Source organism: Hyperolius riggenbachi, chromosome 11, assembly GCF_040937935.1.
Source record: "Hyperolius riggenbachi isolate aHypRig1 chromosome 11, aHypRig1.pri, whole genome shotgun sequence".
Lineage (NCBI taxonomy): Eukaryota > Metazoa > Chordata > Amphibia > Anura > Hyperoliidae > Hyperolius > Hyperolius riggenbachi.
The window spans coordinates 17323747-17351408 of record NC_090656.1 but is presented as its reverse complement, the minus strand read 5'-3'; the positions used below and the strand labels follow the sequence as shown (position 1 = coordinate 17351408).

The 27662-nt window shown below is 50.1% G+C and overlaps 1 protein-coding gene across 2 annotated transcripts in view; it reads right to left on the bottom strand.

The window, feature by feature from the left end:
- SLC9A5 (solute carrier family 9 member A5) overlaps positions 1–27662 on the bottom strand; it is a 241337-nt gene that overhangs the window by 103415 nt on the left and 110260 nt on the right. For both annotated transcript variants that reach the window (XM_068260279.1, XM_068260280.1), the window contains exon 5: positions 10105–10282. In XM_068260279.1, the coding sequence (XP_068116380.1) occupies positions 10105–10282 (178 nt within the window). The remainder of the gene's footprint in view (positions 1–10104; positions 10283–27662) is intronic.

Here is a 27662-nt window from a genome sequence, read left to right as displayed (position 1 = left end):
CTATCGATATGGGCCAACATTTCTAAAGAATGCTTTCAGCACCTTGTTGAATCAATGCCATGTAGAATGAAGGCAGTTCTGAAGGCAAAAGGGGGTCAAACACTGTATTAGAATGGTGTTCCTAATAATCCTTTAGGTGAGTGTAAAATCAGCTTTGTAAATTCATTGTACACAAAGCAGCCATTTCCCGAATGGCCAGTAGGTGGCAAAAAAAGACTGTCTTCTCTGTGGAAACGTAATCAGATCATTTATACTGATACTCCAAAGTTTATTACTGCCATATTATCAGTCTGATGGTGATGAGGAGGAAGGTGTTAGATCTCCACAGCAACCAGAGGCGTATCATTGTCTGCCAATAGAAAACTGACATCTGGTTGCTAATAGGGATGAACAACCAGATTAAAATAATTCCAAACTGATCTAGAACACTTTGCCAATGTATTCTAATTGAGTTGAACCAACTAGTGCGATTGCATTTAGGAAAATCGCAGTCTCAGGTCATGCAGCATTTTCGGCACATTTGCGCTGAATGCAAAGTATTTAAATGCTGCAAAATCGCTTTTTTTTTCAAAATGATTTTGCAGCGATTTGGTGGCCGACCTTTAAGTAAAGTTAATTATGCTTACAAAGTGTTCCAATGGCCGGTTTTGGCCCGTGGCCCCAACCCGTAGGAGAAGAAGTCCCAGGCGATCCACTCATTGGTCCCAGAGAAGCACCTATGACCTCTTCCGCTAGAGGGCGGGGCTACAGACAGGCATCGGGATAACTAACTTTATTTACAGGTACAAAATGGTACAAATCCTCAATCGGAAGCACTGTACAATCATAATACGCCTAGAAGTCGCTGCACACAGCGCTTGCACGATTTCAAAACGCTGCAGCAATTCCTGGTGTACCCCAGGTCTCATAGACTCTCTATAGAGGGCCAAATCTTACTGACTCTCTATAGAATACCAAATCTCACTGACTTTATAGAGTACCAAATCTCTGACTATCTACAGGGAGTGCAGAATTATTAGGCAAGTTGTATTTTTGAGGAATAATTTTATTATTGAACAACAACCATGTTCTCAATGAACCCAAAAAACTCATTAATATCAAAGCTGAATATTTTTGAAAGTAGTTTTTAGTTTGTTTTTAGTTTTAGCTATTTTAGGGGGATATCTGTGTGCAGGTGACTATTACTGTGCATAATTATTAGGCAACTTAACAAAAAACAAATATATACCTATTCTAATTATTTATTTTTACCAGTGAAACCAATATAACATCTCAGCATTCACAAATATACATTTCTGACATTCAAAAACAAAACAGAAACATATCAGTGACCAATATAGCCACCTTTCTTTGCAAGGACACTCAAAAGCCTGCCATCCATGGATTCTGTCAGTGTTTTGATCTGTTCACCATCAACATTGCATGCAGCAGCAACCACAGCCTCCCAGACACTGTTCAGAGAGGTGTACTGTTTTCCCTCCTTGTAAATCTCACATTTTATGATGGACCACAGGTTCTCAATGGGGTTCAGATCAGGTGAACAAGGAGGCCATGTCATTCGTTTTTCTTCTTTTATACCCTTTCTTGCCAGCCACGCTGTGGAGTACTTGGACGCGTGTGATGGAGCATTGTCCGGCATGTAAATCATGTTTTTCTTGAAGGATGCAGACTTCTTCCTGTACCACTGCTTGAAGAAGGTGTCTTCCAGAAACTGGCAGTAGGACTGGGAGTTGAGCTTGACTCCATCCTCAACCCGAAAAGGCCCCACAAGCTCATCTTTGATGATACCAGCCCAAACCAGTACTCCACCTCCACCTTGCTGGCGTCTGAGTCGGACTGAAGCTATCTACCCTTTACCAATCCAGCCACGGCCCATCCATCTGGCCCATCAAGACTCACTCTCATTTCATCAGTCCATAAAACCTTAGAAAAATCAGTCTTGAGATATTTCTTGGCCCAGTCTTGATGTTTCAGCTTGTGTGTCTTGTTCAGTGGTGGTCGTCTTTCAGCCTTTCTTACCTTGGCCATGTCTCTGAGTATTGCACACCTTGTGCTTTTGGGCACTCCAGTGATGTTGCAGCTCTGAAATATGGCCAAACTGGTGGCAACTGGCAAATGGCATCTTGGCAGCTGCACGCTTGACTTTTCTCAGTTCATGGGCAGTTATTTTGCGCCTTGGTTTTTCCACACGCTTCTTGCGACCCTGTTGACTATTTTGAATGAAACTCTTGATTGTTCGATGATCACGCTTCAGAAGCTTTGGAATTTTAAAAATGCTGCATCCCTCTGCAAGATCTCACTATTTTTGACTTTTCTGAGCCTGTCAAGTCCTTCTTTTGACCCATTTTGCCAAAGGAAAGGAAGTTGCCTAATAATTATGCACACCTGATATAGGGTGTTGATGTCATTAGACCACACCCCTTCTCATTACAGAGATGCACATCACCTAATATGCTTAATTGGTAGTAGCCTTTCGATCCTATACAGCTTGGAGTAAGACAACATGCATAAAGAGGATGATGTGGTCAAAATACTCATTTGCCTAATAATTCTGCACTCCCTGTATAGAGTACCAAATCTCAGTGATGAGAGTCACAGAGAGTGCAAAATAACTGTGACTATAGTGTACTAAATCTCAGTGATTCTCTGTAGAGGACCACATATGTGACTTTCTATAGAGGACTAAATCTCAGTGACTCTCTGTACAGGACCAAGACTCAGTGACTGCCTGTAGAGAACTATGTTATGACTCTGTCGGGACCAAAACTCACTGGCTACCTGTACAGTAACAAATCTCAGTAAATCTTTGTAAGACACAATGATGCACATTAAAGAGACTCTGTAGTAAAAAAAAGTCCCCTGGGGGGTACTCACCCCGGGAGGGGGAAGCCTCAGGGTCCCAATGAGGCTTCCCCCATCCCTGTAGCTGCATGCAATCCAGCGCTGGCTCCCCTGAAGCGTCCCACAATCCTCCTCCCCCGACAAACGCTGATTTATTTACCTCTCCGGGATCCAGAGCAGGCACAGTGGCGTCTCTTCTTCGGGTAAGGCGGAAATAGCCGAACCCGATTGTATCCGCTCTACTGCGCTGGCACAAAAGGACTTGCGCCTACGCAGTAGAGCGGATCGATCGGGTTCGGCGATTTCCGCCTTACCCGACTGAGAAACCGCTACTGCACCTGCGCTGGATCGTGGAGAGGTAAATATTAACATCGCTGCACTTCGGGGGACCCGGGCAGGCTAAGGGAGGCACGGAGGATGCCCCAGGGGCATTTTTTTTTTTTAATACAGGTTTTCTTTAAGTATGGGTAATCAATGAGATTATCCAAGCTGATGCAAATTTTGTAGTTGTTTTTTTGTTAATTTTATTGGAATTGAACCAATCAAATGAAGCAGCCGTATTTCACTTGTTCTCTGCCATGCTACATAAATTTGCATATAATTAGAATCAACTTTGAATAATTAGCATCTTGTTGTCCACCCCTGCTCCCCTATATCATTAGAATTTACAATAATGAAATATTGAGCTCCCCCTGAATGAATGTGGCACCAGGTTACTGAGCGCAGGAGTGCCCTGTTTCCCGGGTCTCTGGCAGACGGTATATGACTCGGCCCCTGACCCCGTTATGCTGTATGGAGGAGAATGTGGTGGATCATGTGTTAGGTGGAAATAATGATCGCCAGGGGCTGAGTACATGAGCTGTATGTTCTCATTCTCTCCGTGCTGCTCAGTGAAGCAGAGCCGGGTGAGTCACCGCCAGACAGGCTACTGACACCCTCCTGTTCACCTTGTACTCCTCACATCCAGCCAGGGATCCATCTGTGATGTGTGACAGGAACTCTTACACCAAACATTAGTGCTGACATGCTTTACTGATGTGATACATGAGCAACATGACACTCACAGCTCTGTGTTATTACAATTAGTAAGTCCCCAGATAATGCACAGTGGTGGTGGTGTGTGTGTGTGTGTGTGGGGGGGGGGGAGGGGAGGGGTTCGGGTTGTAGAGAGAGAGAGGGAGATAGAGAGAGAGAGAGAGAGAGAGAGAGAAAGGACTCCACTTTTTTAAGTGAACAAGAGATGAAGCACCATCGTGTATTTTACCATATATATCAGTGGGGACATTAGAGAAAATACCTACCTTGCTCTCTGTTTTATCCTTCACTGCTCAGCCTGCTTGTTTTCAGCCCTGATAAAATCCCCGACTCAGCATTCAGTCTGGCTTTGCTCAGGAGTCATAATAGTTGAGTCATTATAGCAGAGCCAGAAGGGGGCAGGCTTGGGCTTGAAAAGACATCAGAGAAGACAGACTCAGCTATAATGATTCCTGAGCAAAGCCAGACTGAATGCTCAGTCGGGGATTTTATCTGGGCTGATAACAAGCAGGCTGAGCAGTGAAGGATGAAACGGAGAGCAGGGTAGGTGTTTTCTCTAATGCTTCCACTGATATATGTGGTAAATACATGAGGGTGCTTCGTCTCTGGTTCACTGAAACTTCAGTGTTGAAATAAAAATAAACAGTTCTTTCAGAATAGCTCACTACACTGGAAGTATTAAGGTGAAACTGAATTGAAAAAAGAGGTGTTAGATACTTACCTATGCATTTTAGTAAGAGGGCTTTTTGGTCCTTTGTCGGGGCCAAGAAGGGCCCTCCCTCAACTGCAGTATTTGCTCTCTATTGGTCTTGTGCGCATAATAATCACTTCTATAGATACTTTGAATTGTAGTAATCATTAATAAACTGTTCCCCATCCCCTTCTTGCACCTCTGACACTGCAGTTGCCATTGGCAGGTTTTGGTGCGCCGTATCAATTATTATGTATAGAGTGCTTGGGGGGCCCCAATGTAAAACTTGCATCGGGGCCCACAGCTCCTTAGCTACACCACTGCCCATAGAGCCACATTAATCTATGCCATGCACTGATGAGGATCAACCAATCCGAAACAGTCTGTATGCATGTTGGAATATTATGGCTCTGTACAATTAACAAGCTGACACATCATTGCATTCCAGCGATTCTGGAGGTGTGTTTAGTTTACAGGGACAACAAAGGATGATTTGCATATTTCAGCAGTGATGCATTGTGGGAAACATCTCGGAGCTCACTCCAACCTGAATAATTTCAAATACTTTGTTGTTTTGTACCTTGGGATGCGGATGTGAACAATTATTATGCTGGGTACACACGGTGCGTTCCTGCACTCGATGCGCCGCTCGATTCGATTATTTCTGAGCATTTCCGAGTGCATTTCGATGATTGTTAGATCGATTCACATGTAAAGTTTGCCATATCGACCTAACAATCCATCGAAACGCGAATCGGACATGTCGGAAATAATCGACTCGACGCAAATTGAGCGGCGCATCGAGTGCGGGAACGCACCGTGTGTACCCAGCATTATTCTTCCATCAAAATACAGTATGTCCTCTGCTGCCCAGTCCCCATCAGGGTTATCTGTAGAATGTCACTCATAGAATGTTTGTGTAGAGATTAGTGTACATTCTACAGGTCAGTACACAGGGCAGCAGTCTTTGCTCAGATAAGGCAGAGATAAGGCTGTATTTGCATCCGCTCTTAAAAGGAAACACCACATTTGATTATAAAAATCCTAGTTCAGCTCTACATAGAGCAAGGATTGCTGGTGAATGTTATTTTGCATTGCTTTTTCACACAGAAGTACAGTACAGTACACTGAGTACAGTACAGAGCTTATTCGCATAAAAGTACATACAGTCATTTCACAGTGTTCCCAACAGAAGCAGGCAGATAAGAGTGGTTTCATTACAGGAATTCTGACAAGGGCTTGGCTCGGAATAAAGATGGAGGCTTCGCTCCTCTTCAGACATGAACATGGCCGAACTGCGCGCCTCTGTGCTACTGCAGAGGGACAGCCATACTGCGTGGCTCTGTGCTACTGCAGAGGCACTACCATACTGCGGGGGTCTGTGCTACTGCAGAGGCACAGCCATACTGCGCAGCTCTGTGCTACTGCAGAGGAACAGCCATACTGCGCGGCTCTGTGCTACTGCAGAGGCATGGCCATACCGCGCGGCTCTGTGCTACTGCAGAGGGACAGCCATACTGCGTGGCTCTGTGCTACTGCAGAGGCACTACCATACTGCGGGGGTCTGTGCTACTGCAGAGGCACGGCCATACTGCGCGGCTCTGTGCTACTGCAGAGGCACTGCCATACTGCGCGGCTCTGTGCTACTGCAGAGGCACTGCCATACTGCGCGGCTCTGTGCTACTGCAGAGGCACAGCCATACTGCGTGGCTCTGTGCTACTGCAGAGGGACAGCCATACTGCGCGGCTCTGTGCTACTGCAGAGGCACAGCCATACCGCGCGGCTCTGTGCTACTGCAGAGGCATGGCCATACTGCGCCTCTCTGTGCTACTGCAGAGGCACGGCCATACTGCGTGGCTCTGTGCTACTGCAGAGGCACTGCCATACTGCACGGCTCTGTGCTACTGCAGAGGCACAGCCATACTGCGGGGGTCTGTGCTACTGCAGATGCATAGCCATACTGCGCAGTTCTGTGCTACTGCGTGGCACGGTGCTACTGCAGAGGCACGGCCATACTGCACGGCTCTGTGCTACTGCAGAGGCACGGCCATACTGCGTGGCTCTGTGCTACTGCAGAGGCACTGCCATACTGCATGGCTCTGTGCTACTGCAGAGGCACAGCCATACTGCGTGGCTCTGTGCTACTGCAGAGGCATGGCCATACCGCGCGGCTCTGTGCTACTGTAGAGGCATGGCCATACTGCGCGGCTCTGTGCTACTGCAGAGGAACGGCCATACTGCGCGGCTCTGTGCTACTGCAGAGGTATGACCATACTGCACGGCTCTGTGCTACTGCAGAGGTATGACCATACTGCGCGGCTCTGTGCTACTGCAGAGGCATGGCCATACTGCGCGGCTCTGTGCTACTGCAGAGGTATGACCATACTGCGCGGCTCTGTGCTACTGCAGAGGCACGGCCATACTGCGAGGCTCTGTGCTACTGCAAAGGCACGGCCATACTGCACGGCTCTGTGCTACTGCAGAGGTATGGCCATACTGCGCGGCTCTGTGCTACTGCAGAGGCACGGCCATACTGCGCGGCTCTGTGCTACTGCAGAGGCATGGCCATACTGCGCGGCTCCGTGCTACTGCAAAGGCACGGCCATACTGTACGGCTCTGTGCTACTGCAGAGGCATGACCATACTGCGCGGCTCCGTGCTACTGCAGAGGCACGGCCATACTGCGTGGCTCTGTGCTACTGCAGAGGCATGGCCATACTGCGCAGCTCTGTGCTACTGCAGAGGCACGGCCATACTGCGCAGCTCTGTGCTACTGCAGAGGCACGGCCATACTGCGCAGCTCTGTGCTACTGCAGAGGCATGACCATACTGCGCGGCTCTGTGCTACTGCAGAGGTACGGCCATACTGCGCAGCTCTGTGCTACTGCAGAGGCACGGCCATACTGCGCAGCTCTGTGCTACTGCAGAGGCATGACCATACTGCGCAGCTCTGTGCTACTGCAGAGGCATGGCCATACTGCGCAGCTCTGTGCTACTGCAGAGGCACGGCCATACTGCGCAGCTCTGTGCTACTGCAGAGGCATGACAATACTGCGCAGCTCTGTGCTACTGCAGAGGCACGGCCATACTGCGCGGCTCTGTGCTACTGCAGAGGCATGGCCATACTGCGCAGCTCTGTGCTACTGCAGAGGCACGGCCATACTGCGCGGCTCTGTGCTACTGCAGAGGCACGGCCATACTGTGCAGCTCTGTGCTACTGCAGAGGCACGGCCATACTGCGCAGCTCTGTGCTACTGCAGAGGCATGACCATAATGCGTGGCTCTGTGCTACTGCAGAGGCATGGCCATACTGCGCAGCTCTGTGCTACTGCAGAGGCACGGCCATACTGCGCGGCTCTGTGCTACTGCAGAGGCACGGCCGTGCTCGCGTGGGTGCAGCACAGCTAAGCTTGTGCCTGCAGAGGAACGCAGCATTAATCTTCTGGAGGGTCCCAACGAGCAGTGGCAGTAGCAAGGCAAACATGAAAAACCTCTACAGAATCCAGAGGCTTTCCTCTTCTTCAGTTACAATACCTTTTTTTAACCAAAGTTTGCCTTGGGTTCCCTTTAAAGGACACCTGAATTGAGTACACCTTGAGCAGCTTCCGGAACTACTTACACCACCGATCTGTTCCAAAGAGGAATGCATCCGTACAGCGCACACACAAAGCCGGGCTCCCATATGCGTAGTGCGGCTGCCCTTTTCTCTAAAACCACTAAGGGATGCGAGTACAGTACTTTTGAAGGCTTCCTGAGGAGATCCCAAAGACCTAACAGGATGGCGCAAGTACAACGGGACATACGGAGGAGAGGGAAGCTCTATAGTATCCAGAGCCATCCCTCTACTTTGGTCAGTAGCAAACCTGAAGTCAGTTTACTTACTTCAGGTTTGTTTTAAAGGCCCACTATCACAAAAATCTAAAATACATGTGTATGCATAACTGTATGTTTGTTAGTCAGCTGAGAGCTAAGTTGGTCCAGAGGTACTGCCTCTGCCTGTGAAGCATGAGGTTATGCGTTTGACTCCCTGATTAGAATAAAAAAAGTGTACATTTGTTCTCAACAAAATGCACTAACAATTTATTTTTTCCTATGTAGCTGTTGGATACAGACGACAGCTCTGATAGTCCACCTCTTCATGGGGAATAACAGAGCCCATATACACCCTCTAGGTGGGCGATAATGACCATCTCTGTGGATAATCTGATCTGTGTAGAGGAACCCCAGCGATCCGCTAGCGATGGCCGAAAGGTTAATTCTCCCTGCTCACGTTTGATTTTCAATCAATGGACTTTATGTTATTGAACATATTTCTCTAGTTTCAAGTGTAACAGAGCTGACTACATAGCAAAAATCGATACTTACCCGGGGCTTCCTCCAACCCCATAAGCACACCCGAGTCCCTCCCTGCCCTCCCGTGGTCTGCCGTTCAGCCATAATTAGCCCGGTAAGTGGCCCATTCGGGTCCAGTCTGGACCTCCCGCACATGCCCAGAAGGCACCGACTTACGCGACTGAGCCAGTTACCGGGGGTGATTGCAGCTGAACGGCAGACCGCAGGAGTACAGCGAGGGACTCACACATGCTTATGGGCCTGGAGGAAGCCCTAGGTAAGTATCACTTTTTGCTATATGGTCAGCTCTGGTTTACTTTGAGGACACTTCTGAACACGGAAGTCACTATAAACTTCCACAGCTGATTAGAACTGGCAGAATGTCACTGAAAATCAGTTTGGTTGCTTGGATAATACCTCAGTTTTTCATAACTCTCCTCTATATAGCTCCTGATGAGTCTGAGTGACGAAACTAGTCGGGCGGCGCTGTAGGAGCCGGTCAGACGCTGAATTCACCTCGAGGATTGTTTTACATGCGCATTTTAATTGGATGTTTGTAAGTGCAATTGCCTTTTTTTTACTATGTTAATAAATGGAATTATGCTATGTCGAACCTGCTTGAGTCCTAGATCATTCTGTGGATAAGAAAAGATTCATATAACAAGCTAAAGTTGCTGGTCTGTGAGGGGTTGGCCATCTGGTGAGAGGCTTGAGTGCTTAGCTGGTGGAGGCACTGAAGGTGTTGTGTGTATTCAGTGGGAGCACGGGTGATACTTGATAATATAGTTCAAAACGGTATCACACTATTGCCGTGTCTCTCTTTTATGGGATATATATATACGTATGGTTATGGAGCACTGAACCAGTGGAGGACTCAGATCCGGTTGAGGAGTGCTGAAACTGTCTAAAAAACGTAAAAGCTGATCTTTGATGGTTGGCCTACTGTTCTAATGAGAGCATATCATTATTAATATGTACTATATATAAAGATCTTATGGGACGGACTACCTGTTGAGAACCTTCTAATTACACCCATCAAGCTTTGTGGACTATTTGTGTGTGGGGTCCTTGCATAATGTTGGTTGTTGAGCGCTTTTTCTTTATATATTAAACCTCTATATATCTGCAATGAAAAATCAGACTCCTGGGTGTAATCTCTGAAGCTGGGACTCCATACAGTACACATGAGAGAGTAATTACTCACGCCAGTATGGAGGAGAGCGAGACCATCTCAGCGGTGAGGTGGGCGAGGTATACGATCAGGAAGATGAGGAGCGGCTCTATGATGCGAACTCGCTTGGTGAACCTGGTGATCAGCGCCAGCAGGAAAGCGAACACCAAACCCACAGCTGTACCTCCGAGGCTTACCACAAAGAAGGATCCTGCAAGAGAGAGAAAAACAACACAATAATAAGCACCTCAAAAGTACAGAATTCATAGTCAAGGAGTGAGAGTCCTGCTCTGAGAATTTGCTTTTAGCCACTTAAAGAGGAACTCCAATGAAAATAATGTAATAAAAAGAGTGCTTAATTTTTACCATAAGTATGTATAAATGATTTAGTCAGTGTTTGCCCATTGTAAAATCTTTCCTCTCCCTGATTTACAATCTGCCATTTATCACATTGTGACATTTTTACTGTTGGCAGGTGATGTAGCTGCTGCTTGCTTTTTGGCAGTTGGAAAGAGCTGTAAACAGCTATTTCCCACAATGCAACAAGTTTCACAGACAGGAAACTGTCTGAAGTACCACGGTACTCAGAGCTTCTTCTGGGAAGGGTTTCACCACAATATCAGTCATACAGCACACCCTAATGGTCTGTTTGGGAAAAGGAATAGATTTCTCATGTAAAAGGGGGTATCAGCTACTGATTGGGATAACGTTCAATTCTTGGTCGGAGTTTACAGGCTTTACCTCCCCCTCCTCCTGTGACAATTTATTTAAATACAATCCACCCTTCTTTTTGAGGATCCAAAAATTTTAAAAATTTGATACATTTGAAGACAATTTTACATTTTGTGGCAAATCATGACATCTAGGAGTTTGTTCAATATTTTATTTGTTTTCAACACACCAAAATACATGAAAATTTGATAAAAATAATCAAACAGCTTTTTAGTGGCAGACCTGTGTAATCTATAAATGAATATTGTACAAAATAGTCGATTCATTATATTATTTTCAATACAGCTCCTCTTTAAGGGTGTGATCTTCAGTAGGATCATTGGCGTAACAATGCGGGATGCAGAGGTAGTGACCGCACCAGGGCCCCTGAACCAGAGGGGCCCTCCTACAACAGCTTTATTAGCTCTTTATTGGTGCTAAGCAGGTAATGATCTCCTCTATATGTGCTTTGATATGTTGTACTGTAACCATCAATAGACTATTTCCCCTCCCCTGCTTACACCTCTCTGACACTGCAGCTGCCTCCCTCCCCTGCTTACACCTCTCTGACACTGCAGCTGTCCCCTCCCCTGCTTACACCTCTCTGACACTGCAGCTGGCCCCTCTTCCAGCTTACACCCCTCTGTTACTGCAGCTGTCCCCTCCCTTGCTTATACCTCTCGAACATTGCAGCTGTCCCCTCCTCTACTTACACCTCTCTGACACTGCAGCTGTCCTCTCTCCAGCCTACACCTCTCTGACACTGCAGCTGTCCCCCTCCCCAGCTTACACCTCTCTGAACCTGCAGCTGTCCCCTCCCCAGCTTACACCTCTCTGACACTGCAGCTGTTCCCTCCTCTCCTTACACCTCTCTGACACTACAGCTGTCCCCTCTCCAGGCTCCACCTCTCTGACACTGCAGCTGTCCCCCTCCCCAGCTTACACCTCTCTGAACCTGCAGCTGTCCCCTCCCCAGCTTACACCTCTCTGACACTGCAGCTCTCCCCTCCTCTCCTTACACCTCTCTGACACTACAGCTGTCCCTTCTCCAGCCTACACCTCTCTGACACTACAGCTGTCCCCTCTCCAGCCTACATCTCTCTGACACTGCAGCTGTCCCTTCCCCTGCTTACACCTCTCTGACACTGCAGCTGTCCCCTCCCCTTCTTACACCTCTCTGACACTGCAGCTGCCCCCTCCCCTGCTTACACCTCTCTGACACTGCAACTGTCCCTTCCCCTGCTTACACCTCTCTGACACTGCAGCTCTCCCCTCCCCTGCTTACACCTCTCTGACACTGCAGCTGTCTCCCTCCCCTGCATACACCTCTCTGACACTGCAGCTGTCCCCTCCCCTGCTTACACCTCTCTGACATTGCAGCTGTCTCCCTCCCCTGCTTATACCTCTCTGACACTGCAGCTGTCCCCTCCTCTACTTACACCTCTCTGACACTGCTGCTCTCCCCTCCCCTGCTTACACCTCTCTGACACTGCAGCTGTCTTCCTCCCCTACTTACACCTCTCTGACACTGCAGCTGTCCCCTCCTCTACTTACACCTCTCTGACACTGCAGCTCTCCCCTCTCCTGCTTACACCTCTCTGACACTGCTGCTCTCCCCTCCCCTGCTTACACCTCTCTGACATTGCAGCTGTCTCCCTCCCCTGTTTATACCTCTCTGACACTGCAGCTGTCCCCTCCTCTACTTACACCTCTCTGACACTGCAGCTCTCCCCTCCCCTGCTTACACCTCTCTGACACTGCAGCTGTCTCCCTCCCCTGCTTACACCTCTCTGACACTACAGCTGTCTCCTCCTCTACTTACACCTCTCTGACACTGCAGCTCTCCCCTCCCCTGCTTACACCTCTCTGACACTGCAGCTGTCTCCCTCCCCTGCTTACACCTCTCTGACACTGCAGCTGTCCCCTCCTCTACTTACACCTCTCTGACACTGAAGTTGTCCCCTCCGCTGCTTACACCTCTCTGACACTACAGCTGTCCCTCCCCTGCTTGCACCTCTCTGACACTACAGCTGTCCCCTCTCCAGCCTCCACTTCTCTGACACTGCAGCTGCCCCCTCCCCTGCTTACACCTCTCTGACACTGCAGCTGTCCCCTCCCCTGCTTACACCTCTCTGACACTACAGCTGTCCCCTCTCCAGCCTACACCTCTCTGACACTGCAGCTGTCCCCCTCCCCAGCTTACACCTCTCTGAACCTGCAGCTGTCCCCTCCCCAGCTTACACCTCTCTGACACTGCAGTTGTCCCCTCCTCTCCTTACACCTCTCTGACACTACAACTGTCCCCTCTCCAGCCTACACCTCTCTGACACTACAGCTGTCCCCTCTCCAGCCTACACTTCTCAGACACTGCAGCTGTCCCTTCCCCTGCTTACACCTCTCTGACACTGCCGCTGTCACCCTCCCCAGCTTACACCTCTCCGAACCTGCAGCTGTCCCCTCCCCAGCTTACACCTCTCTGACACTGCAGCTGTCCCCTCCCCTGCACACACCTCTCTGACACAGCAGCTGTCTCCCTCCCCTGCTTACACCTCTCTGACACTGCAGCTGTCTCCCTCCCCTACTTACACCTCTGACACTGCAGCTGTCCCCTCCCCTGCTTACACCTCTCTGACACTGCAGCTGTCTCCCTCCCCTGTTTACACCTCTCTGACACTGCAGCTGCCCCCTCCCCTGCACACACCTCTCTGACACTGCAGCTGTCCCCTCCCCTGCACACACCTCTCTGACACTGCAGCTGTCCCCTCCCCTGCACACACCTCTCTGACACTGCAGCTGTCCTCTCCCCTGCTTACACCTCTCTGACACTGCAGCTCTCCCCTCCCCTGCTTACACCTCTCTGACACTGCAGCTGTCTCCCTCCCCTACTTACACCTCTGACACTGCAGCTGTCCCCTCCCCTGCTTACACCTCTCTGACACTGCAGCTGTCTCCCTCCCCTGCTTACACCTCTCTGACACTGCAGCTGTCTCCCTCCCCTGCTTACACGTCTCTGACACTGCAGCTGTCTCCCTCCCCTGCTTACACCTCTCTGACACTGCAGCTGTCCCCCTCCCCTGCTTACACCTCTCTGACACTGCAGCTGTCTTTGGCAGGTTTTGGTGCCCCATGTTAATTGTTATGTATAGGGCACCTGAGGGGGCTCAATGTAAAACTTGCACTGGGGCCCAGAGCTCCTAAGCTACGCTACGGCGTAGGATGTTGTAGAGATTCAAAATATGCAGTCAGCTAGTCATAACTTTGTCATAACCGTAGACTGTGAGACTGTTTTGCAACCACAGTATTAAAGGGAGGTCAGAGAAGAGCCGGACTCCAGCTTGATGACGCACGGTGCCAGTGAGTCTGCTCAGCTATGTTCTGGGACGGTGCCTTGGTTTTAGGACCCGCCCTTCACGTGGATCCTTGTGGCTGACCTCACGCTGTTTTATGGCGCTGACATCATGCTCGTTGCTCAGAGAACTTTATTTTCTGGGAGAAATCTGCCAGTGGGGTAACTACAAATCATGGGGCCCCCTTGCAAAACTTTGATGGGGTCCCCAATGTTCACACCCTTTCCCTTCCCATCCCCTAGTGACCCTGGCAGCCTGTCGGCCCATGCATAATCTTCCCACCCATGACAAGTGTAGCCACAAAAACACACCAGGGCCTCATATGCAATTCACTTTTTCTCCTAGAAGATAATTTTTCATCTTTCATTTTAAATAAATTTTCAGGACTTTTCAACTAAAAAGTACCAAAAAGTAGGTGAAAAAGTACTATCAATATTATTTTGAGTATTTTCTTACTTTCTGTTGGCTTGAAAGGCATTTTATTGACAGGTTTGAAAAATATCACCTAAGAAAAAACTAAGGAGAAAAAGGTAATTGCATACGGGCCCTGGCCTAAAGGATAGACCCCTTTATCTTAGGTGGTAAAGTAGTAGTTGGGGGCCTCCTTTTAGCTCTGGGCTCCGGGGCTGCTCCCTTCTAGTTACGTTCTGTTAGGGCTGGAACCCACAAGAGCGTTTTTTTGAGCATTTTGGCAGCGCTGCGATACGCTAGCATTTTGCCAAAACGCTCAGCTGATGTTAATGGATGGGGCAACTTCCACAGGAGCGTTTGCGTTTCCCAGAAACGCAAACGCAGGACCTGCAGCATTTTGGGAGCGTTAGCGCTTCAATGTAAAGTATTGAAACGCTAGCAGAAACGCTCAGCAAAACCTAAACTGAGCGGTTTTGCTAGCGTTTTGCGGATCAGCACACTGTAACAAAATTAAAAATAATTCACAGGACCAATCAGGATAAAAACGCGAAACGCAAAACGCTACGCACCCGCTGAGGAAAAAAATACACTGTTGCAAAACGCGACCGAAAACTCGCATGAATCCGCTTGCAAACCGCTCAGGCAAAACGCTAGCGGTTGCGTTTTGCGGATTTCAGTGGGTTCCAGGCCTTACTTCTCTATGTAGACATATTAGTGGCGTTATAAAGTTTAAGTTAAGTTTAATAAGTAGGAAAAACGTGAGCAGTTAACTTAGAGAGGAAGCCGCCTATATCTGTTGATATGAACTTTATGTTAGCAGCGCAGCTTTAATTGCGCCCAGCCTGAGTCTGCCAACACGGAGGCCTGAATGGCACTTGGCAGTTCTATTTAATCACATATTTGCCGGAGAGAAGAGCAGCCAATCTGCTATGTACTGTACAAGAGGCTGCTGCAGGGAGTCTGTGTGCTGCATGTGCACTCCCTGCTATGTACTGTACAAGAGGCTGCTGCAGGGAGACTGTGTGCTGCATGTGCACTCTCTGCTATGTACTGTACAAGAGACTGCTGCAGGGAGTCTGTGTACTGCATGTACACTCTCTGCTATGTACTGTACAAGAGGCTGCTGCAGGGAGTCTGTGTGCTGCATGTGCATTCTCTGCTATGTACAGTACAAGAGGCTGCTGCAGGGAGACTGTGTGCTGCATGTGCACTCTCTGCTATGTACTGTACAAGAGGCTGCTGCAGGGAGACTGTGTGCTGCATGTGCACTCTCTGCTCTGTACTGTACAAGAGGCTGCTGCAGGGAGACTGTGTGCTGCATGTGCACTCTCTGCTATGTACTGTACAAGAGGCTGCTGCAGGGAGACTGTGTGCTGCATGTGCACTCTCTGCTATGTACTGTACAAGAGGCTGCTGCAGGGAGACTGTGTGCTGCATGTGCACTCTCTGCTATGTACTGTACAAGAGGCTGCTGCAGGGAGACAGTGTGCTGCATGTGTACTCTCTGCTATGTACTGTACAAGAGGCTGCTGCAGGGAGTCTGTGTGCTGCATGTGCACTCTCTGCTATGTACAGTACAAGAGGCTGCTGCAGGGAGACTGTGTGCTGCATGTGCACTCTCTGCTCTGTACTGTACAAGAGGCTGCTGCAGGGAGACTGTGTGCTGCATGTGCACTCTCTGCTATGTACTGTACAAGAGGCTGCTGCAGGGAGACTGTGTGCTGCATGTGCACTCTCTGCTCTGTACTGTACAAGAGGCTGCTGCAGGGAGACTGTGTGCTGCATGTGCACTCTCTGCTATGTACTGTACAAGAGGCTGCTGCAGGGAGTCTGTGTGCTGCATGTGCACTCTCTGCTATGTACTGTACAAGAGACTGCTGCAGGGAGACTGTGTGCTGCATGTGCACTCTCTGCTATGTACTGTACAAGAGGCTGCTGCAGGGAGACTGTGTACTGCATGTGCACTCTCTGCTATGTACTGTACAAGAGGCTGCTGCAGGGAGACTGTGTGCTGCATGTGCCCTCTCTGCTATGTACTGTACAAGAGGCTGCTGCAGGGAGACTGTGTGCTGCATGTGCACTCTCTGCTATGTACTGTACAAGAGGCTGCTGCAGGGAGTCTGTGTGCTGCATGTGCATTCTCTGCTATGTACTGTACAAGAGGCTGCTGCAGGGAGACTGTGTGCTGCATGTGCACTCTCTGCTATGTACTGTACAAGAGGCTGCTGCAGGGAGTCTGTGTGCTGCATGTGCATTCTCTGCTATGTACTGTACAAGAGGCTGCTGCAGGGAGTCTGTATGCTGCATGTGCACTCTCTGCTATATACTGTACAAGAGACTGCTGCAGGGAAACCATGTACTGCATGTGCACTCCTTGCTATGTACTGTACAAGAGGCTGCTGCAGGGAGACTGTGTGCTGCATGTGCACTCTCTGCTATGTACTGTACAAGAGGCTGCTGCAGGGAGTCTGTGTGCTGCATGTGCATTCTCTGCTATGTACAGTACAAGAGGCTGCTGCAGGGAGACTGTGTGCTGCATGTGCACTCTCTGCTCTGTACTGTACAAGAGGCTGCTGCAGGGAGACTGTGTGCTGCATGTGCACTCTCTGCTATGTACTGTACAAGAGGCTGCTGCAGGGAGACTGTGTGCTGCATGTGCACTCTCTGCTCTGTACTGTACAAGAGGCTGCTGCAGGGAGACTGTGTGCTGCATGTGCACTCTCTGCTATGTACTGTACAAGAGGCTGCTGCAGGGAGTCTGTGTGCTGCATGTGCATTCTCTGCTATGTACAGTACAAGAGGCTGCTGCAGGGAGACTGTGTGCTGCATGTGCCCTCTCTGCTATGTACTGTACAAGAGGTTGCTGCAGGGAGTCTGTGTACTGCAGGTGCACTCTCTGCTCTGTACTGTACAAGAGGCTGCTGCAGGGAGACTGTATGCTGCATGTGCACTCTCTGCTCTGTACTGTACAAGAGGGTGCTGCAGGGAGACAGTGTACTGCATGTGCACTCTCTACTATGTACTGTACAAGAGGCTGCTGCAGGGAGACCGTGTGCTGCATGTGCACTCTCTGCTATGTACTGTACAAGAGGCTGCTGCAGGGAGACTGTGTGCTGCATGTGCACTCTCTGCTATGTACAGTACAAGAGGCTGCTGCAGGGAGACTGTGTACTGCATGTACACTCTCTGCTATGTACAGTACAAGAGGCTGCTGCAGGGAGACTGTGTGCTGCATGTGCATTCTCTGCTATGTACTGTACAAGAGGCTGCTGCAGGGAGACTGTGTGCTGCATGTGCACTCTCTGCTGTGTACTGTACAAGAGACTGCTGCAGGGAGACTGTGTGCTGCATGTGCACTCTCTGCTGTGTACTGTACAAGAGGCTGCTGCAGGAAGACTGTGTGCTGCATGTGCACTCTCTGCTATGTACTGTACAAGAGGCTGCTGCAGGGAGACTGTGTGCTGCATGTACACTCTCTGCTATGTACTGTACAAGAGACTGCTGCAGGGAGTCTGTGTGCTGCATGTGCACTCTCTGCTATGTACTGTACAAGAGGCTGCTGCAGGGAGACAGAGTGCTGCATGTGTACTCTCTGCTATGTACTGTACAAGAGGCTGCTGCAGGGAGACCGTGTACTGCATGTGCACTCCCTGCTATGTACAGTACAAGAGGCTGCTGCATGGAGTCTGTGTGCTGCATGTACACTCTCTGCTATGTACTGTACAAGAGGCTGCTGCAGGGAGACTGTGTGCTGCATGTGCACTCTCTGCTATGTACTGTACAAGAGGCTGCTGCAGGGAGACCGTGTACTGCATGTACACTCCCTGCTATGTACTGTACAAGAGGCTGCTGCAGGGAGACTGTGTACTGCATGTGCACTCTCTGCTATGTACTGTACAAGAGGCTGCTGCAGGCAGTATGTGTGCTGCATGTGCACTCTCTGCTATGTACTGTACAAGAGGCTGCTGCAGGGAGACTGTGTGCTGCATGTGCACTCTCTGCTATGTACTGTACAAGAGACTGCTGCAGGGAGACTGTGTGCTGCATGTGCACTCTCTGCTATGTACTGTACAAGAGGCTGCTGCAGGGAGACTGTGTGCTGCATGTGCACTCTCTGCTATGTACTGTACAAGAGGCTGCTGCAGGGAGACTGTGTGCTGCATGTGCACTCTCTGCTATGTACTGTACAAGAGGCTGCTGCAGGGAGACTGTGTGCTGCATGTGCACTCTCTGCTGTGTACTGTACAAGAGGCTGCTGCAGGGAGACTGTGTGCTGCATGTGCACTCTCTGCTGTGTACTGTACAAGAGGCTGCTGCAGGGAGACTGTGTGCTGCATGTGCACTCTCTGCTATGTACTGTACAAGAGGCTGCTGCAGGGAGACTGTGTGCTGCATGTGCACTCTCTGCTATGTACTGTACAAGAGGCTGCTGCAGGGAGACTGTGTGCTGCATGTGCACTCTCTGCTATGTACTGTACAAGAGGCTGCTGCAGGGAGACTGTGTGCTGCATGTGCACTCTCTGCTATGTACTGTACAAGAGGCTGCTGCAGGGAGACTGTGCTGCATGTGCACTCTCCGCTATGTACTGTACAAGAGGCTGCTGCAGGGAGACTGTGTACTGCATGTGCACTGCATGTGCACTCTCTGCTGTGTACTGTACAAGAGGCTGCTGCAGGGAGACTGTGTGCTGCATGTGCACTCTCTGCTATGTACTGTACAAGAGGCTGCTGCAGGGAGACTGTGTGCTGCATGTGCATTCTCTGCTATGTACTATACAAGAGGCTGCTGCAGGGAGTCTGTGTACTGCATGTGCACTCTCTGCTATGTACTGTACAGGAGGCTGCTGCAGGGAGACTGTGTGCTGCATGTGCACTCTCTGCTATGTACTGTACAAGAGGCTGCTGCAGGCAGTATGTGTGCTGCATGTGCACTCTCTGCTATGTACTGTACAAGAGGCTGCTGCAGGGAGACTGTGTGCTGCATGTGCACTCTCTGCTATGTACTGTACAAGAGACTGCTGCAGGGAGTCTGTGTACTGCATGTGCCCTCTCTGCTATGTACTGTACAAGAGGCTGCTGCAGGGAGACTGTGTGCTGCATGTGCACTCTCTGCTGTGTACTGTACAAGAGACTGCTGCAGGGAGACTGTGTGCTGCATGTGCACTCTCTGCTATGTACTGTACAAGAGGCTGCTGCAGGGAGACTGTGTGCTGCATGTGCACTCTCTGCTATGTACTGTACAAGAGGCTGCTGCAGGGAGACCGTGTGCTGCATGTGCACTCTCTGCTATGTACTGTACAAGAGACTGCTGCAGGGAGACTGTGTGCTGCATGTGCACTCTCTGCTATGTACTGTACAAGAGGCTGCTGCAGGGAGACCGTGTGCTGCATGTGCACTCTCTGCTATGTACTGTACAAGAGGCTCCTGCAGGGAGACTGTGTGCTGCATGTGCACTCTCTGCTATGTACTGTACAAGAGGCTGCTGCAGGGGAGACTGTGTGCTGCATGTGCACTCTCTGCTATGTACTGTACAAGAGGCTGCTGCAGGGAGACCGTGTGCTACATGTGCACTCTCTGCTATATACTGTACAAGAGGCTGCTGCAGGGAGTCTGTGTGCTGCATGTGCATTCTCTGCTATGTACTATACAAGAGGCTGCTGCAGGGAGACTGTGTGCTGCATGTGCACTCTCTGCTATGTACTGTACAAGAGGTTGCTGCAGGGAGACTGTGTGCTGCATGTGCACTCTCTGCTATGTACTGTACAAGAGGCTGCTGCAGGGAGACTGTGTGCTGCATGTGCATTCTCTGCTATGTACTGTACAAGAGGCTGCTGCAGGGAGACTGTGTGCTGCATGTGCACTCTCTGCTATGTACTGTACAAGAGGCTGCTGCAGGGAGACTGTGAGCTGCATGTGCACTCTCTGCTATGTACTGTACAAGAGGCTGCTGCAGGGAGACTGTGTACTGCATGTGCACTCTCTGCTGTGTACTGTACAAGAGGCTGCTGCAGGGAGACTGTGTGCTGCATGTGCACTCTCTGCTATGTACTGTACAAGAGGCTGCTGCAGGGTGACTGTGTGCTGCATGTGCACTCTCTGCTATGTACTGTACAAGAGGCTGCTGCAGGGAGTCTGTGTACTGCATGTGCACTCTCTGCTATGTACTGTACAGGAGGCTGCTGCAGGGAGACTGTGTGCTGCATGTGCACTCTCTGCTATGTACTGTACAAGAGGCTGCTGCAGGCAGTATGTGTGCTGCATGTGCACTCTCTGCTATGTACTGTACAAGAGGCTGCTGCAGGGAGACTGTGTGCTGCATGTGCACTCTCTGCTATGTACTGTACAAGAGACTGCTGCAGGGAGTCTGTGTACTGCATGTGCCCTCTCTGCTATGTACTGTACAAGAGGCTGCTGCAGGGAGACTGTGTGCTGCATGTGCACTCTCTGCTGTGTACTGTACAAGAGACTGCTGCAGGGAGACTGTGTGCTGCATGTGCACTCTCTGCTATGTACTGTACAAGAGGCTGCTGCATGGAGTCTGTGTACTGCATGTGCACTCTCTGCTATGTACTGTACAAGAGGCTGCTGCAGGGAGACTGTGTGCTGCATGTGCACTCTCTGCTATGTACTGTACAAGAGGCTGCTGCAGGGAGACTGTGTGCTGCATGTGCACTCTCTGCTATGTACAGTACAAGAGGCTGCTGCAGGGAGACTGTGTGCTGCATGTACACTCTCTGCTATGTACTGTACAAGAGGCTGCTGCAGGGAGACTGTGTGCTGCATGTGCACTCTCTGCTATGTACTGTACAAGAGACTGCTGCAGGGAGACTGTGTGCTGCATGTGCACTCTCTGCTATGTACTGTACAAGAGGCTGCTGCAGGGAGACCGTGTGCTGCATGTGCACTCTCTGCTATGTACTGTACAAGAGGCTCCTGCAGGGAGACTGTGTGCTGCATGTGCACTCTCTGCTATGTACTGTACAAGAGGCTGCTGCAGGGAGACTGTGTGCTGCATGTGCACTCTCTGCTATGTACTGTACAAGAGGCTGCTGCAGGGAGACCGTGTGCTACATGTGCACTCTCTGCTATATACTGTACAAGAGGCTGCTGCAGGGAGTCTGTGTGCTGCATGTGCATTCTCTGCTATGTACTATACAAGAGGCTGCTGCAGGGAGACTGTGTGCTGCATGTGCACTCTCTGCTATGTACTGTACAAGAGGTTGCTGCAGGGAGACTGTGTGCTGCATGTGCACTCTCTGCTATGTACTGTACAAGAGGCTGCTGCAGGGAGACTGTGTGCTGCATGTGCATTCTCTGCTATGTACTGTACAAGAGGCTGCTGCAGGGAGACTGTGTGCTGCATGTGCACTCTCTGCTATGTACTGTACAAGAGGCTGCTGCAGGGAGACTGTGAGCTGCATGTGCACTCTCTGCTATGTACTGTACAAGAGGCTGCTGCAGGGAGTCTGTGTGCTGCATGTACACTCTCTGCTATGTACTGTACAAGAGGCTGCTGCAGGGATACAGTGTGCTGCATGTGCACTCTCTGCTATATACTGTACAAGAGGCTGCTGCAGGGAGACTGTGTGCTGCATGTGCACTCTCTGCTATGTACTGTACAAGAGGCTGCTGCAGGGAGACTGTGTACTGCATGTGCACTCTCTGCTATGTACTGTACAAGAGGCTGCTGCAGGGAGACCGTGTGCTACATGTGCACTCTCTGCTATATACTGTACAAGAGACTTCTGCAGGGAGACTGTGTGCTGCATGTGCACTCTCTGCTATGTATGTACAAGAGGTTGCTGCAGGGAGACTGTGTGCTGCATGTGCACTCTCTGCTATGTACCATACAAGAGGCTGCTGCAGGGAGACTGTGTGCTGCATCTGCACTCTCTGCTAAGTACTGTACAAGAGGCTGCTGCAGGGTGACTGTGTGCTGCATGTGCACTCTCTGCTATGTACTGTACAAGAGGCTGCTGCAGGGAGACTGTGTGCTGCATGTGCACTCTCTGCTATGTACTGTACAAGAGGCTCCTGCAGGGAGACTGTGTGCTGCATGTGCACTCTCTGCTATGTACTGTACAAGAGGCTGCTGCAGGGAGACTGTGTGCTGCATGTGCACTCTCTGCTATGTACAGTACAAGAGGCTGCTCCAGGGAGACTGTGTACTGCATGTGCACTCTCTGCTATGTACAGTACAAGAGGCTGCTGCAGGGAGACTGTGTGCTGCATGTGCACTCTCTGCTATGTACTGTACAAGAGACTGCTGCAGGGAGACTGTGTGCTGCATGTACACTCTCTGCTATGTACTGTACAAGAGGCTGCTGCAGGGAGACTGTGTGCTGCATGTGCACTCTCTGCTATGTACTGTACAAGAGGCTGCTGCAGGGTGACTGTGTGCTGCATGTGCACTCTCTGCTATGTACTGTACAAGAGGCTGCTGCAGGGAGACTGTGTACTGCATGTGCACTCTCTGCTATGTACTGTACAAGAGGCTGCTGCAGGGAGACTGTGTGCTGCATGTGCCCTCTCTGCTATGTACTGTACAAGAGGCTGCTGCAGGGAGACTGTGTGCTGCATGTGCACTCTCTGCTATGTACTGTACAAGAGGCTGCTGCAGGGAGTCTGTGTGCTGCATGTGCATTCTCTGCTATGTACTGTACAAGAGGCTGCTGCAGGGAGTCTGTATGCTGCATGTGCACTCTCTGCTATATACTGTACAAGAGACTGCTGCAGGGAAACCATGTACTGCATGTGCACTCCTTGCTATGTACTGTACAAGAGGCTGCTGCAGGGAGACTGTGTGCTGCATGTGCACTCTCTGCTATGTACTGTACAAGAGGCTGCTGCAGGGAGTATGTGTACTGCATGTGCACTCTCTGCTATGTACTGTACAAGAGGCTGCTGCAGGGAGACCGTGTACTGCATGTGCACTCTCTGCTATGTACTGTACAAGAGACTGCTGCAGGGAGACCGTGTACTGCATGTGCACTCTCTGCTATGTACTGTACAAGAGGCTGCTGCAGGGAGACTGTGTGCTACATGTGCACTCTCTGCTATGTACTGTACAAGAGGGTGCTGCAGGGAGACTGTGTGCTGCATGTGCACTCTCTGCTATATACTGTACAAGAGGCTGCTGCAGGGAGACTGTGTGCTGCATGTGCACTCTCTGCTATGTACTGTACAAGAGACTGCTGCAGGGAGACTGTGTACTGCATGTGCACTCTCTGCTATGTACTGTACAAGAGGCTGCTGCAGGGAGACCGTGTGCTACATGTGCACTCTCTGCTATGTACTGTACAAGAGGCTGCTGCAGGGAGACCGTGTGCTACATGTGCACTCTCTGCTATATACTGTACAAGAGACTGCTGCAGGGAGACTGTGTGCTGCATGTGCACTCTCTGCTATGTATGTACAAGAGGTTGCTGCAGGGAGACTGTGTGCTGCATGTGCACTCTCTGCTATGTACCATACAAGAGGCTGCTGCAGGGAGACTGTGTGCTGCATCTGCACTCTCTGCTAAGTACTGTACAAGAGGCTGCTGCAGGGTGACTGTGTGCTGCATGTGCACTCTCTGCTATGTACTGTACAAGAGGCTGCTGCAGGGAGACTGTGTGCTGCATGTGCACTCTCTGCTATGTACTGTACAAGAGGCTCCTGCAGGGAGACTGTGTGCTGCATGTGCACTCTCTGCTATGTACTGTACAAGAGGCTGCTGCAGGGAGACTGTGTGCTGCATGTGCACTCTCTGCTATGTACAGTACAAGAGGCTGCTGCAGGGAGACTGTGTACTGCATGTGCACTCTCTGCTATGTACTGTACAAGAGGCTGCTGCAGGGAGTCTGTGTGCTGCATGTACACTCTCTGCTATGTACTGTACAAAAGGGCTGCTGCAGGGACTGTGTGCTGCATGTGCACTCTCTGCTATGTACTGTACAAGAGGCTCCTGCAGGGAGACTGTGTGCTGCATGTGCACTCTCTGCTATGTACAGTACAAGAGGCTGCTGCAGGGAGACTGTGTACTGCATGTGCACTCTCTGCTATGTACAGTACAAGAGGCTGCTGCAGGGAGACTGTGTGCTGCATGTGCACTCTCTGCTATGTACTGTACAAGAGGCTGCTGCAGGGAGTCTGTGTGCTGCATGTACACTCTCTGCTATGTACTGTACAAAAGGGCTGCTGCAGGGACTGTGTGCTGCATGTGCACTCTCTGCTATGTACTGTACAAGAGGCTGCTGCAGGGAGTCTGTGTGCTGCATGTGCACTCTCTGCTATGTACTGTACAAGAGGCTGCTGCAGGGAGTCTGTGTGCTGCATGTGCACTCTCTGCTATGTACTGTACAAGAGGCTGCTGCAGGGAGTCTGTGTGCTGCATGTGCACTCTCTGCTATGTACTGTACAAGAGGCTGCTGCAGGGAGTCTGTGTGCTGCATGTGTCCTCTCTGCTATGTACTGTACAAGAGGCTGCTGCAGGGAGACTGTGTGCTGCATGTGCACTCTCTGCTATGTACTGTACAAGAGGCTGCTGCAGGGAGTCTGTGTGCTGCATGTGCACTCTCTGCTATGTACTGTACAAGAGGCTGCTGCAGGGAGTCTGTGTGCTGCATGTGCACTCTCTGCCATGTACTGTACAAGAGGCTGCTGCAGGGAGACTGTGTGCCGCATGTGCACTCTCTGCTATGTACTGTACAAGAGGCTGCTGCAGGGAGTCTGTGTACCGCATGTGCACTCTCTGCTATGTACTGTACAAGAGGCTGCTGCAGGGAGTCTGTGTGCTGCATGTGCACTCTCTGCTATGTACTGTACAAGAGGCTGCTGCAGGGAGTCTGTGTGCTGCATGTGCACTCTCTGCCATGTACTGTACAAGAGGCTGCTGCAGGGAGACTGTGTGCCGCATGTGCACTCTCTGCTATGTACTGTACAAGAGGCTGCTGCAGGGAGTCTGTGTACCGCATGTGCACTCTCTGCTATGTACTGTACAAGACACTGCTGCAGGGAGTCTGTGTACCGCATGTGCACTCTCTGCTATGTACTGTACAAGAGGCTGCTGCAGGGAGTCTGTGTGCTGCATGTGCACTCTCTGCTATGTACTGTACAAGAGGCTGCTGCAGGGAGTCTGTGTACTGCATGTACACTCTCTGCTATGTACTGTACAAGAGGCTGCTGCAGGGAGTCTGTGTGCTGCATGTGCATTCTCTGCTATGTACTGTACAAGAGGCTGCTGCAGGGAGTCTGTGTGCTGCATGTGCACGCTCTGCTATGTACAGTACAAGAGGCTGCTGCAGGGAGTCTGTGTACTGCATGTGCACTCTCTGCTATGTACTGTACAAGAGGCTGCTGCAGGGAGACTGTGTGCTGCATGTGCACTCTCTGCTATGTACTGTACAAGAGGCTGCTGCAGGGAGACTGTGTGCTGCATGTACACTCTCTGCTATGTACTGTACAAGAGGCTGCTGCATGGAGTCTGTGTACTGCATGTACACTCTCTGCTATGTACTGTACAAGAGGCTGCTGCAGGGAGACTGTGTGCTGCATGTACACTCTCTGCTATGTACTGTACAAGAGGCTGCTGCATGGAGTCTGTGTACTGCATGTGCACTCTCTGCTATGTACTGTACAAGAGGCTGCTGCAGGGAGTCTGTGTGCTGCATGTGCACTCTCTGCTATGTACTGTACAAGAGGCTGCTGCAGGGAGACTGTGTGCTGCATGTGCACTCTCTGCTATGTACTGTACAAGAGGCTGCTGCATGGAGTCTGTGTACTGCATGTGCACTCTCTGCTATGTACTGTACAAGAGGCTGCTGCAGGGAGACTGTGTGCTGCATGTGCACTCCCTGCTATGTACTGTACAAGAGGCTGCTGCAGGGAGACTGTGTGCTGCATGTGCACTCTCTGCTATGTACTGTACAAGAGGCTGCTGCATGGAGTCTGTGTACTGCATGTACACTCTCTGCTATGTACTGTACAAGAGAATACTGCAAGGGGACTGTATGCAGCACCTCTAGGACCCATTACTAAACAAATCTAGGTCAGCGTGCATCCAAACAGGAGTACCATGTACTTGGGTCCGTTTTGTCTTACTACCCCCTGATCAGTGGCATAGCTAAAGAGCTATGGGCCCCGGTGCAAGTTTTACATTGGGCCCCCAAGCACTCTGTACATAACAATTGATGCTGTTCACCAAAACCTGCAAGGACAACACAGTGTCGAAGGGGATGGGGAACAGTTTGTTAATGATCACCACTATTTAAAGCATTTATAGAAGTGATCATTACCAGCACAGGACCAATAGAGAGCTAATACTGCGGTTGAGGGAGGACCCCTAGGGACCCAAGGGCCCAGATGCGGTCGCAACCTCTGCACCCTCTATTTCTATGCCACTGCCCCGATGAAGTACAAGAACCATGGAGATGCAGTAATTGTATGAACCAAGGACACGGGAACTGAGATGACACAGTAGGTAGCCATTTTGGATGTCTGCTGACTAGGGATGGCTCTGCTTATGAGAACTCATGGAGAAGCATGTGATCAGTTTGATCAGCTGATAGATTTGTAAGGTTCTGATTTGCTGGTGCTGATCATGTGTCAAACCAGGAAGTCATCACAGCAAATCAGGACCTTACAAATCTATGAGCTGAATCAAACTGATCACATGCTTCTCTGTGAGTTCTCCTAATCAGGGCCATCCCTACTGCCGACCTAGATCTGTAGATGAAGTGATTGCATGAAGCTTCCTACTCATTCTCAATTCCCATCATTCTTATCAATTATTAATTGATTGGACAGCACTAGTTACCAAAACGCTGCTTGTTCGTCCTTTAGTGGTCTGTTACGACATCATGGGGCCCCTGTGAACATGCTAGATGCTTGGCCAAGAAGGCTTCAAGTAACCGTCAAATAACTTTTAAAGTGAACCTCCGGACTAAAAATCTACTCAGCAGAACTGAAAAGGCTTGTTGTTTCTTTAACAGTTTCACAGCATCAGAACTTTGTTTTTCTTACTAAATCTTTAGCTGCACTTTTAACTAAGCTCCACCCATCAAAGAAAAAAAGCCAGGGCTTTTTTTCCCTGATGCTGTGCACAGCATGATGGGATTTCCTATGTTGTTGTTCATATTGCCT